The sequence below is a fragment of the Garra rufa genome, unplaced genomic scaffold, assembly GCF_049309525.1.
Source record: "Garra rufa unplaced genomic scaffold, GarRuf1.0 hap1_unplaced_001, whole genome shotgun sequence".
NCBI classification, from domain to species: Eukaryota; Metazoa; Chordata; class Actinopteri; order Cypriniformes; family Cyprinidae; genus Garra; species Garra rufa.
The window spans coordinates 2,743,019-2,757,150 of NW_027394276.1; the positions used below are offsets into that span (position 1 = coordinate 2,743,019).

General features: G+C 36.1%; 1 protein-coding gene across 1 annotated transcript in view; it reads left to right on the plus strand.

The window, feature by feature from the left end:
* The window catches only part of LOC141302347 (rab GTPase-activating protein 1-like), a 32,136-nt gene that overhangs the window by 13,503 nt on the left and 4,501 nt on the right, over positions 1-14,132 (plus strand). The window contains exons 3-5 of the mRNA XM_073832397.1: positions 2,925-3,008; positions 11,163-11,234; positions 13,784-13,981. Coding sequence (XP_073688498.1) covers positions 2,925-3,008; positions 11,163-11,234; positions 13,784-13,981 — 354 coding nt within the window. The remainder of the gene's footprint in view (positions 1-2,924; positions 3,009-11,162; positions 11,235-13,783; positions 13,982-14,132) is intronic.

The window sequence follows — 14,132 nt, forward strand, 5'->3', positions numbered from 1 at the left end:
GGAATTTTTTTCATTTGATCTATAAATTCTATTACATAATATGAAATATGAACAACTGAATTAAATAATGTTAGGATTGTTTTGAGAGTATTGTTGAGATTGTTTTAAGTATTTTTTTAATATACACAAGAAATTATGGGAGGGGGGAATTGTACTTTTAAATCAAATTAAAACACCAGTAGGTGATGGCAAGTGTCTAATGAGTGAGTTGTTCAACGATTCGTTGTTCGATTCAGTTCGACTGATTTATCAGATGTTTGTGCATTGGATAATGAAACTTTGACTCAACTGATTTGTTCAAGACAAATTACAAAACAAATTATGCGCTTTGGGTTAGCTGTCTTTGAAATTGTTTTTGCTGCTGAAATAGAACTGAATGCTGAATGATTCTCCGCAATCTCTCATGAAATCGGCCGGTTTCTTTTTTTTTCTGTAGAGCCATTTTGAACTTGCTGTTTCAATGCATTCATTTACTTAATTCTTGGACTGAAAAGTTTAAAGGGGTTCACCGGTTTAAAGATACCACTTTAAGGTATTGTTTTCATTATAATGTACTGATTCAAATTGGTAATCAATAATAATTTTTTCATCTGCACGCCTCTGGAGCGGACGTGGGCGCATCAGGCGCAATCAATAAACATATTTAAAAGGAAGCCGGCGCCACGACCGCATCACATTTCCATCCACCTATTTTTATGCGTATTTTGGAATATCGCATAAAAAATCTCTGGATGGAAACGTGAAAATGCGCATTAATTCTAAAAATTGCGCACAACTGAGTAGGATAAACTTATCCGATAAGAATAAATGCACATAAACTACGATGGAAACATTTTTTACCGAATAAATTCCTCCATGCGTATTAAAAAAAAAATCATGTGACTGCACTGATAGAACGGGATAACTCGACTAACCAGCAGGCCCATCTTGTCTCACAGCATCAGAAATGTTGTATTGGTCATTCTGAAAGGTTTCCTTCACCAGTTTCGTCACTTGCCCACCACGTTTTGATTTTTTCATAGTAATAAAAATCATTTAGTTCAGTTAGAGAAACAGTGCAATTAAAAACTGAACACGGCTGCTCAACAGTCGCATCACAGATCCGCGGCTGGAGTCCAGTATATTTTGGATTTTAAAAAGGCCTGTTGACTGTTGCCGTTTATCTAAAAGGTGAGTTTGGAAGCTCGTTGGAAGAACATTCGGTTATTATTTATTCCACCGTGTTTGCTGATTTTCGGTAGGCCTGTTTTTTTATATATATATATATATAAATACACTTTGTGTAAGTTATTTAACAGTTATTTTATTTTTGTTAATAAATTAATAATTCTGTGTTTAATATAGACTTGTGTTTTGTTGTTGTCCATTCAATCAATTGACGCCAAATTCGAAAGTAAAAGTAAAATGCTCATGCACCGGCATTTACAAGCTATTCAAAAACGAAGAAACGCGTGGGAACGTGGGAAAACTCTTACGAACTAACTTACCCCCATCCTTTCCCCTCGGTGATACCGGCATTGCCTGTGTTGCCACGTCAGTTAACCTGTGGAAAAATTTCCTTACCGTCACATCCCTACTACAATCCCTTCAGTTAATTATATTTATATGAAAATTATTATTTTCAGTGACTTATCCTAGTTTTATTAGTGATATTTAGTGGAAATTTGTCAGCAAGTGATGACTTTGTATTCTTTGTCTTGTTGGATGGAAACGCGCTGTTTTATGCGATGTTCCAGTTTTGCGCATAAGTTAAATTCGCATTTTTGGATGGAAACAGCTAGTGTCTTGACTCTGTGTTTATAGGGAATATTTGCATTTATTCACATGCGATTGAATTAGCTGTTCATGTGGTAGAGTGTCGTGATTTTGGTTTGCGTTTTGGTGATTGGCTGGTTATTTTTTGTTTTTGATGTTTTAATCTGGTTAGGCTACTTGTGTAGCGTTAAGTGTCGAGTCCTGCAATCTATGTGCTGGGGCTCAGCCCCGGACGTCCCCGGCCCAATTTAATCCCTGACAATAATATATTAGTTATAATCAGTATAATAAATGTAATAATAGTATATAATCACCTGAAACAAACTATATGTGAAATATTTAACAATAAAATAAAATAATAAAATAAAATAAAAATAAGAAGTCTGTTGTACTTTTCTTGGTTTCTTTTTCTTCACTAGCCACTCCAGTTCACCCATTTAAATGTATAAAATAATACATAATAATAGAATTATAATGATTAGTATAATAAATATAATTACTAGTATATAAATATAATACAATTTCAAATAAAATGTATATTTTTTTCACATAATCTAATTTTTGTAACAAATTAAATCACCCATGTGCCATCAGAAGTAGCTAATAAAAGCTTTAACACAAAAGTTTGTTTGCAAATTCCCAGTGAAGAACTACACTACCCATAATCCTCAAGTGAGTTCCACCAATCAGAAGTCACATTTACCATTAAAACTACATTTGAAAAGACATATAATCCTATATTAATTCAGTTTTATTGGATTTATTTTTAAATGCCCATGGAGAATATATATATAGATTATGTTGATTATGTTTTATGATTGGAAGTGTATTTCCCAGTAACCCTGCAATAAGTTCACATTCATGTGGTGTATTTGTGTGTGTTTATTCTGGATGGAGTGGTATCAGGGAATGATCCCTGAGGAGCACAGACTCACGGCCCGCTGGATGTGTGTATCTGAGTTGATTGCGGTGGTTCCTCTGAGACAGCTCTTACATTAGTGCAGCAGTACGGCCTGTGGACACAGTTGTCCTTAGATAGACAGGAGAGATGTCTCCTAGAAGGGACGCTTGGGTTAAATATAGTATCGTTTTGATATGACTGATTTCTTTTTAGGAGAAAAAAGGCAGAGTTTTTTTTTTAACTTAGCCTCTGTATCTGTGTGTTTCAGCTGAAGGAGATGTGTCGGAGAGAACTGGATAAATCGGAGTCTGAGATCAAGAAGAACGGCTCCATCATTGGAGAATACAAACAGGTGAACACACGCATTGAGTCTCCAGTGAAGCACAGTCTGCTGTTCCTTTTTAAGATGTTCTTGCTCTGATTCTAATGGCCTTCTATCACCATAATGAAGTCTAATATCCATCCATTAGGTCACTATGTCTGCGTCAAACCCTAAATCAGCTTAAATAGGCTACTTTCTGTCATATCTCATCTTAAAACACCCCATTGTCCAATTAAACTGCCTTCATAAAACTCTTAACTCAGACTCTCTATGAATGTGCATCAGTTTTACAGTGCAGTTTTCTCTTGCCCTGCCAAATATTTGCTTAATTCGCTTTTTACTTACTTGACTTTTATGCATTTGGCAGCTTTTGCATCCAAAGTCTTACAGTTTTTTCAAGAAACATACATTTTATCAGTTCACGCGCATTCCCTGGCACTCGAATGGCAAATAATTCATTATTTTTCACTTTTTACTCTTTTCTTCACAAGGATTGTTTTAGACTTTCTTGTGTATGCCAACATATCCTTTTTATCCATGTACCATTATTTTTGTTCCTCCGTGTACCTTTTACTTTTGTTCCGTACAGTGTAACTTCAGCTCGTCTTAAAGGAAAGGAGCCCATTAGCCTGTAACAGACTCGCTTCAATGCATCTTTAGTTTTTAATGGACCACATATTTCAAGTTTTTTTTTTCCCCATCTTTTTTTCTGCTGCCGCTCGTGACCCCTTTGAACCATATAGTTAAAAGTTTGGCACATTGATATGGGTGGGTTTCAGCATCCCAGCTGGCAATTATAGTATCTCTGTCTCGAACCGCCTTGCATCTACAACAATTTTAAGGTGACATATCATGAAAATTTGACTTTTTACGTGTTTAACTGCTATAATCAGGTTCCCAGTGTATCTACCAACCCAGAAAACATGTCAGAAAACTACCCAGTAACTTTGTTTTGGTAAGCCTTTCACTGCAAGCATGTGAAAAAATTAGTCTGTCAGATTTCGCTCCCCTGTGATATGGTAAGGCGATCTTATTATAATATTACCCCTTCCTTAAAGGAGAAGTTCACTTCAAGAACAAAAATTTACAGATAATTTACTCACCCCTTGTCATTCAAAATGTTTATGTCTTTGTTTCTTCAGTCCTAAATAGTGTTGAGTATTGAGATCGGTTTCATTTTAGAACCGGTTCCAAATTTCCAGTTACCGAGTATTTGATAAGACAGGTGCATTTAGTTTCCGCAAAACGATTCCTGCGTTTACATTTTAATGTGATTTTTTTAATCTATTTAAGTGCAGGAAGGAAAAGAACTTGCACACTGTTTGCGTGTAGTGCACACATTTGAAGCGTGAGCTGTGTCCATTCTCGAACAGTTCCGTGCATTTCCACTGCAGAAAAGGTTGTTCCAGGTGGGAACTGACTTCTCTTTCACATTTATTGACCAGTATACATGAAATACGTCAGTATATCATCATAAACAGAGCGTTTTTTTGTCTTGAGTGAATGTAAACAGATGAGAAAGAAAAGCATGTGTTTTTAAACCTGTGTTCGGTGTTAAAGAGACAGCTGTCTAATAAACGTGCCGCCTGTCATTAATGTTAATCAAAGCACAAAAGAAAATCATTAGCTGATTAAATGTATTTTGTATATTTAATAAGGATTAATCAATATTTTATTTATGAAAAGGAAACTATGCAATGTTTTTAAACTTTTGATTTTTGTTTCTGTACCTGACGTTTGTTCAGTTTTATTTATGCTATTGCTAATTAATTTTTTTGTTCCTATTTTATTGTCTTTAACAATTTAATGTTTGAAATTTATATCAGTCCAGTTGGTTTTTCTGTGGTAATTTTTAGTAAAACCATAGAAAAAGAGATAGAATAAATGTTTGACATCTAAATGTTTGAATGTTGAGTTTTAATAGATTTTTTCTATCTTGCTGGAATCGGAATTAGGAATCGATAAGCAGAATTGGAACCGGAAAATTCAAATGATACCCAATCCTAGTCATAAAAAAATTGTTTTTTAAGGCAAACATTTCAGGATGTATCTCCATATAGTGGACTTCTATGGTGCCCATGAGTTTAAACTTGAAAATGCAGTTTAAATGCAGCTTCAATGGGCTTTAAACGACCCCCGCCAAGGAAGAAGGGTCTTATCTAGCTAAACGATCAGTTATTTTCTAAAATAAATTGACTATTGATATACATTTTAACCTCAAATGCTCTGCGTCTAATGGTCCTACATTGGTCCTACATTGCTGCAGAAGTACCAACCAAAGGTTTACAAAGTGAACGCGCAAGGAGGGTCAAACACACAAAAAAAGTTTTTCGACATACTCTAACTCTCATGAGCCGGAGTACATGTAGAGCTAGACAAAGGTTAAAAAGGATATAAATTGTACTGGGATCATTTAGAGCCCTTTGAAGCTGCATTTAAACTGCATTTAGGAAGTTCAAACTCAGGGGCACTATAGAAGTAGCCTAGAAATCTAGACGCACCCTAGCGGCAGCAAAAATTATTTTGCAGCCAGGTGGGTCTAGACACTCTCAATAGACCTTCTAGCTGCAAAAACCCAAATTGGGTCAGGCCAATCACAACGCGTATAGAGTAGGCGGGGCGGGCTTAACATATGACGACAGAGTTGCGACGGCTGCCACTTGTTGAAAAACAAAGAATGGCGGCTGCAGCTGTCGAACAGCGGTCTTTCGAATCGGCTTTGGCCGCGACTCTGGAGGACTTGGAGTTAAGTTTTTCTTTAAGAAACGAGCAAAGAACGGCACTTAAGTCATTTTTAAAAAAAGGAAGATGTGTTTGGAGTTTTGCCGACTGGATACGGAAAAAGCTTAATATACCAATTATACCAACTACGTCACCTTCTTCGTTGCTCTGATTGGTTGAAGCGCTATCCTATTGCGTGCATAGGGATTTTGAGAGACAACCGTTTATCCCGCCCCTCGGAGTAAGCCGCGTCTATGGAGAGTTTCCAGACTAAACATCTTGATGTAAGTCTGGCTCGCCAGGCTACTATAGAAGTCCATTATATGGAAAACATTCCTGACATTTTTTCTTCAATCATTTCTTTACGACGGAAGAAAGACATGAACATCTTGAATGACAAGGGGGTGAGTAAATCTTGATATCCACCCAATATAAATGATATTAATATAGTGCATTTTTCTTCTGGAAGTGAACTTCTCCTTTAATCTGCACATTTCCACCCACAGTGCCGCCATTTTGTTTTCGCAAGCAACAAGGGTGTACCAGTTCTAACATCATGGCAAAAGTTCAAGCAAAGCATGCTAACTGTTCTGTCGTTGGCTGCTCAGATGAGCACAGAACACTATTTAGAGTCTCAAACTAAGAGGAGACAAGAGAGCAGTGAATTTGTGTATTTATTTATTGTATATTGCTGCCACACAGATCTAATATAAACATGCAATTTCTTTCCCAGCTGTTTACCTTCACAAACATAACTGTCTTTTTTGTAACTCGTGTGTTTTTAAAGGGTTACTCCACCCCAAAATGAAAATTTTGTCATTAATCAAATACCCCCATGTCGTTCCAAACCTGTAAAGCATTGTTCTTCTTCAGAACACCATTTAAGATATTTAGGATGAAAACAGAGAGGCTTGTCACTGTTCCATTAACTGCCAGGTAAACACCACTGTCAAGACTCAAAAAAGTATGAAAGGCATTGTCAAAATAGACCATCTGCTATCAGTGGTTCAATCTGAATTTTATGAAGCGACGAGAATTCTTTTTGTACGCAAAAAAAAAATTATAAAAATAACGACTGGATCTGCATCACCGTAGCACCATATTGGAGATTATCCACTGGAGGCAAACTGCGTACACTGTTGCCACACCACACGGATATGCTGTTTCATAGATCAAAGCGTAAAGAATAGAAGAAGACATATCCGCATGGTGCTGCTGATAGAGAACAGCGTACGCAGTTTGTGTTCAGCAGATTTTCTCCAAAATGGTGCTACGGTGACGCAGATGAGACGAATTGTTAAATAAAGTCGTCATTTTTATTTATTTTTTGCATGCAAAAAGTATTCTCGTCTCTTCATAAAATTTAGTTTGAACCACTGATGGCAGGTGGACTATTTTAACAATGCCTTTCTTACTTTTTTGGGTCTTGACAGTGGTATTTACCTGGCAGTCAATGGGACGGTGACAAGCCTCCCGGTTTTAATACAACATTTCTTAATTTGTGTTCCGAAGACGAACAAAGCTTCTACAGGTTTGGAATGACATGGGGTACATGATTATTGGCAAAATTTTCATTTTGGGGTGGAGTAACCCTTTAACATCAACTTGTGTGTATTTCACAGTTTAAGCGCAATAAGACATGAAAGAGAACCCTGCATAGACACTTTAGTACTCACATGCCTGGGACAGCCGCTTTCTGTGTCAAAAATGAAAATTATTTCATTAATTACTCACCCTTTATGTTGTTCCAAACTCGTAAGACCTCATCTTCATCAAAGTTCATTTTCGGAACACAAATTAAGATATTTTTGATGAAATCCGAGATTTTTCTGACCTTGCATAGACAGCAATGCAACTGGCACAATCAAGACCCAGAAAGGTAATTATGACATTGATAAAATAGCCCATTTGACATCAGTGGTTCAGCCTTAGTTTTATGAAGCAACGGGAATACTTTTTCTGTAAAATAACTTTAACAATTTCTTCTCTGCATCAGCCTTTGAAATTGTTGAATAAAGTTTTTTTTTTTTTACACACAAAAAGTATTCCAGTACCTTCATAAACCACAGAGCCACGGCTCCAACCATTTTGTCTCCCTTTATAGGATTTTCAAAAATAACCCCAAATAAAATATAGTACAGCAAATAGACCAAAAGGCTCCATATGCTCTTATAAACATGCATGTCCAGACTGTAGCTGTTTAACATGCTCACGTATGGAAAAGCCTAATCTGATCTGATCTGTTCAAGTGTAGTGGAGAGGATGGCCTGAAAGTGGCACCTTCAGTGCAGTATGAGAGCTTCTCTGTAAAAATAGTTGAGCTGCTGTCCCTGCAGAGCTCATTTTAATGGGGCTGCTGACAGCATGATTCATGGTGGAGCATGATAATGGTGTCCTCTGAGCTGAACCAGCTCTCTCTCGCGCACACACTCGCGCTCTCATTGCTTGTATGAGCCAGACGATGCACAATGAGCGTCAAAGGCCTGCAGGTATCATGCTGGATGGCTTCCCGGTGTGAAACGAACACACATTCACTCATTAGTGCGAGGAGGAAAGGTTTAACACATCTGCTGTCTGAAGACCAGGCTGAGGAAACACAAAGGTGGAACGTAAAAAAGGAAAAAAAAGAGCATTTCTTTAAAATGTTCATTTCAAAAGTCGCTTTAGTGTCTGCGTCATTCTTCATATTTGACATTGGTGTACAGCACAAAATAAGTCTTGTCTTTAAGTAAAATCCTGTTTAATGAAAATGTGTCCCTTTCATTCATATTTGTTCACTAAATGAGTAGCTCAGACAGTTTCTCAATGTAGATACATTCTTTCTGTTAATGCTTGTCAACCAGTGAGAATAAAATATCTGTTTCATTTGTCTGAGACGTTAATGGCGTCTCAAATCATATCTTCTTAAGGAGACATACAGTTGCTAGTACTTTTCAGAGTGATCAGAATTACAGTTTTCATTTTATGGACAGTAAAATAGGTGGAAAATCAAAAATAACTATAGAGTTTATGTGACCAGCAGAAGCTTGATAGGTCAGAAGATTGAGCTTAAAGGGATGCTTAAAGGAATAGATTTTCTCACCCTAAAGTCATCCTAGATGTATATGACTTTCTTCTATCAGTCAAATGCAATCAGAGTTCTAATAAAAAATGTTCTGTCTCTTCCAAGCCTTATAATGGCAGTGAATGGCTGTTGAGATTTTAAAGTCCAATAAACTGCATCCATCCATCATAAAAAGTGCTCTGCGTGGCTACGGGGGTTTAATAAAGGCCTTCTGAAGCGAATTAATGTGTTTGTGTAAAAATAATATCCATATTTAAAACTTTATAAACCGTAATCTCTAGCTTCTGCTGACTGTTGTATGCACAAGACATCACAAGAGAATGGTAAACAGTGAGAGAAAAATGCATTTCAATAAAGTTATAAATTGATTTGCATTGAGTGAAATAAGTATTTGAAACATTTATTTATTGAAACAGTTATTTTTGTGGCAAAACCCTTGTTGGCAATCACAGAGCTCAGACGTTTCTTGATGTTGGCCACCAGGTTTGCATACATCTCAGGAGTGTTTTGCCCCACTCCTCTTTGCAGATCCTCTCTAAGTCATGAAGGTTTGGAGGCTGACGTTTGGCATCTCAAACCTTCAGCTCCCTCCACAGATTTTGTATGGGATTAAGGTCTTGAGACTGGCTAGGACACTCCAGGACCTTAATGTGCTTCTTCTTGAGCCACTCTCTTTGTTGCCTTAGCCATTTGTTTTGGATCATGGGCCATGACCCATTTTTAATGCGCTGGCTGAGGGAAGGAGGTTCTTACCCAAAATTTGATGGTATATGGCCCCGTCCATCATCCCTTTGATGTGGTGCAGTTGTCCTGTCCCCTTAGCAGAAAAACATGCCCAAAGCATAATGTTTCCACCTCCATGTTTGACGATGGGGATGGTGTTCTTGGGGTCATAGGCAGCATTCCTCCTCCTCCAAACACAGCTTGAGTTGATGTCAAAGAGCTTTATTTTGGTCTCATCTGACCACAGCACTTTCACCCAGTTCTCCTTTGAATCATTCAAGGGGACCTTGCGTGTGCTGCAGGATTTCAGTCCCTCACGGCGTAGTGTGTTACCAATTGTTTTTTTGGTGACTATGATCCCAGCTGCCTTGAGAACATTAACAAGATCCTCCGGTGTAGTTCTGGGCTGATTCCTCACCGTTCTCATGATCACTGAAACTCCACGAGGTGAGATCTTGCGTGGAACCCCAGACCAAGGGAGATTGACAGTTATTTTGTGTTTCTTCCAATTGCAAATAATCACTCCAACTGTTATCTCCTTCTCACCAAGCTGCTTAGGGATGCTCTTGTAGCCCATTCCAGCCTTGTGTAGGTCTACAATATTGTCCCTCACATTCTTGCACAGCTTTTTGGTCTTGGCCATGGTGGAGAGTTTGGAATCTGAATGATTGATTGCTTCTGTGGACAGGTGTCTTTATACAGGTAACAATCTTAGATTAGGAGCACTACTAATATTAGATCATTACTGGAATAAAAGACACAGGGGAGCCATAATCTTGCTGATTGATAGGGGATCAAATACTTATTTCACTCATTAAAATGCAAATGAATTTCTAACTCTTTTGAAATGCATTTTTCTGGATTCTTTTAGTTTTTACTGTCTCTCACTGTTCAAATAAACCTACCATTAAAATCATAGACTGGTCATTTCTTTGTCAGTGGGCAAACATACAAAATCAGTAGGGCATCAAATATTTTTCCTCACTGAATGACAGTGGAAGCTAGAGATTACTGTTCATAAAGTTTTAAATATGGATATTTTTCTTATACAAACACATCGATTCACTTCAGAATGCCTTTATGAATCCCCTGAGCCGTTTGGACTACTTTTTATGATGTATGGACACACTTTATTGTGCTTTAAAATCTCAATAGCCATTCACTGGCATTATAAAGCTTAGAGCTGGGATTTTTTTAACCACTGTGTCATTGCCCAGAAATGAATATTTCATCAGGAGTATTCTGGGGCTGCGTCATCCCTTCTCATTCATTCGTTAATTCATTTGAGGCTACATTCTCCCTGCTGATCAATGCATGTTTAATGAGGGCATTCGCCAAATTAAAAAACATGGGTCGCATTGATCTAACAATGACCTCTAAAGGATTGATGTCAGGTTGAAAAAGGATGTATGAACCTCATCGATCAAGGGTGAAAAGTCAACACTCCGTCAGAGATCTCTTACTGACCTGAGTTGTGTGGTGCTGTTAGTGCACTTACTGTAAGAGGATGCTGGGATTACATAGACGAATGTGATATCCTGTAACGGGAGAGATTGATTGAAAGATTGTATGTTCAGCTCATGATGGTTGACCTTTTACCGTAAGCCTTGTTCTCCATCCTATTGGTGTGTGTCAGAGCAATGCTGACCCTTGACCTCTGTGTGTTTGTGTCTCAGATCTGCTCTCAGCTCAGCGAGAGACTGGAGAAACAGCAGACAGCCAACAAAGGAGAGCTGGAGAAGATCCGGGTGGGTGATGTCTCAAACATATACACAGCAGATTGTGGCTTGATGTAGAAATGTATTCTATAACGACATTTTAGTGCCTTGTTAAAAAAATAAAAAATCTAAAAGTACAAGATTAAAGTAGCAATATTTTGAGAATAAAGCCGAAATGTTTCAAGAATAAATTTTCAGTGTTTCAAGAATAAATTTGCAAAGTTTCGAAAATAAAGTCGAATGTTTCAGATATAAAGTCGAATGTTTTGAGAATAAAGACGAATGTTTTGAGAATAAAGTTGAAATTACAAGAATAAAGTCAATGTTTTGAGAATGAAGTCAAAATTACTTGAATAAAGTCTAAATGTTTTGAGAATAAAGTCAAAATTACGAGTATAAAAAAAATGTTTTGAAAACAAAGTCAAATGTTTAGAGAATAAAGTCGAAATTACTAGAATAAAGTCTAAATGTTTTGAGAATAAAGATGAATGTTTTGAGAATAAAGTCAAAATTACAAAAATGAAGTCAATGTTTTGAGAATAAAATAAAAATTACTAGAATAAAGTCTAAATGTTTTGAGAATAAAGTCAAAATTACGAGTATAAAAAAATGTTTTGAGAACAAAGTCAAATGTTTAGAGAATAAAGTCGAAATTACTAGAATAAAGTCTAAATGTTTTGAGAATAAAGATGAATGTTTTGAGAATAAAGTCAAAATTACAAAAATGAAGTCAATGTTTTGAGAATAAAATAAAAATTACTAGAATAAAGTCTAAATGTTTTGAGAATAAAGTCAAAATTACGAGTATAAAAAAAATGTTTTGAGAACAAAGTCAAATGTTTAGAGAATAAAGTCGAAATTACTAGAATAAAGTCTAAATGTTTTGAGAATAAAGATGAATGTTTTGAGAATAAAGTCAAAATTACAAAAATGAAGTCAATGTTTTGAGAATAAAATAAAAATTACTGGAATAAAGTCTAAATGTTTTGAGAATAAAGTTGACATTATGAGAATTTTTTTAAATGTTCTGAGAATAAACTTGAAATGTTTTGAAAATAAACTCAAAATGAAACTTCGAAATTGCGAGAATAAAGTCAAAATTAAAACAATAAAGAAAATGTTTTGAGAATAAAGTCAAAATTATAAAAATAAAGTTGAAAAGTTTCAAGAATAAAGTCAAAATGTTTTGAGAATGAAGTCAAAATATTTTGAGAATAAACTCAAAATGTTTGAAAATAAAGTCAAAATGATCAGAATAAAGTCAAATGTTTAGAGAATAAAGTCAAAATTACTAGAATAAAGTCTAAATGTTTTGTGAATAAAGTCAATGTTTTGAGAATACAGTTGAAATTACGAGAATAAAGTCTAAATGTTTTGAGAATAAAGTCAAAATTACGGGAATAAAAAAAAAATGTGGAGAACAAAATTGAAATTACGAGAATAAAGTCTTAATGTTTTAAGGATAAAGTTGAAATGTTTTCGAGAATAAAGTGGAATGTTTCGAGAATCAAGTCTACATCTCTCCAGATTAAAGTCCAAATTACAATAACTAAATCATAGCAATTAAAATTATAATATTTTGAGAGAATAGCCCGTGCATACAAATGACCTGGATTATTATGTGGGATTATTACCAGAAATCATACCATATGATTACACTCGCAGGGACAGTACGCTTGGAAATGATATTTTACATCTTATCACATTGCATTCATTTGTAGTATATTTCAGCTTTATTCTTGTAATATTTTGACTGTCAAAATATTTAAACTTTATTCTTGTCCTTTCGACTTTAATCTTGTAGTCTTTTTTTTCTTTCAACGTGACACTAAAATGGCGTTGTAGTGTATAGGTATATATACTATAATAAATATATATTGCATTCACATGAAGATTAAATTGAGAATTTAGCATTTTATTATGAAAAAAACAGTATGAAAAAAAAAAAAACTGACATAGAAAACATAACAAAGCTTTATGCAATGTTCAATTTTGAGCTATTTGGCTCTCCGTAGCAGTGTTTTAGACTAACAATGTCTGCTTCTAATATCAGCCTAATCAGTCTCATATTACAATTAAAACAAGTGTACTATTGTCACATACTGACATGGGCACTGATACTGTAACCTGATTTTCAGTTTTCACTCGGTGCTTTTGAGACTGGGTTTGCTAACAAGGTTTCAAATGGACAGAAACAGCTGCACAGTCAAAATATCCTGTTCAGATTTCGCACATGAGAGAGTTTAATCCACACATTTGAAATTTTGTGCTCATTCTGCACTATACTATTGCTAAAATGTATTGAATTTGAATGTTGTAGTTTCATCTCTCTCATTTCAAGATTGTATTTATTTGGTAGATAGCCATGTAATAAGCATGATAATATACAACCAGCTGCTCATTAACACTTTATCACTAGCGCTTTTCTGATGGTCCTGATCACCCTGTGGGGGTTTATTTGGTTTTAATAACCAGCTGATATTGAGAGCAGAGGTATGCCTGTAATCAGCCAAAGCAGCTTAATGTGGTGATTTTCAGGCTTGTGCAAAGTATAACAAGGTGAACGTGTGTCTGTACAGCTGAAGGTGGAGGGCTGTGAGAAGTGCAGCATTCTCTTCAATAAGGAGGGCCGTCTGAAGGTGCTTAGTGCTCCTAAGGAGGGCAGTGAGGAGGACACAGACGAGGAGAAGGAGGCGCTGAAGAACCAGCTAAGAGAGATGGAGCTGGAGTTGGCGCAGACCAAACTACAGCTGGTGGAGGCTGAGTGCAAGATCCAGGTAAACACCTACCTGATACCAAACATCACCACACATTACATGAAAATGTATTTAGATGTTCAATGTCATCCATCTTCTCATAGTTCTTCACAAACGCAACCATTTTTAATGTTTATTGCTTTATTAAGAAAAAGGGTGAACCTTTACACTG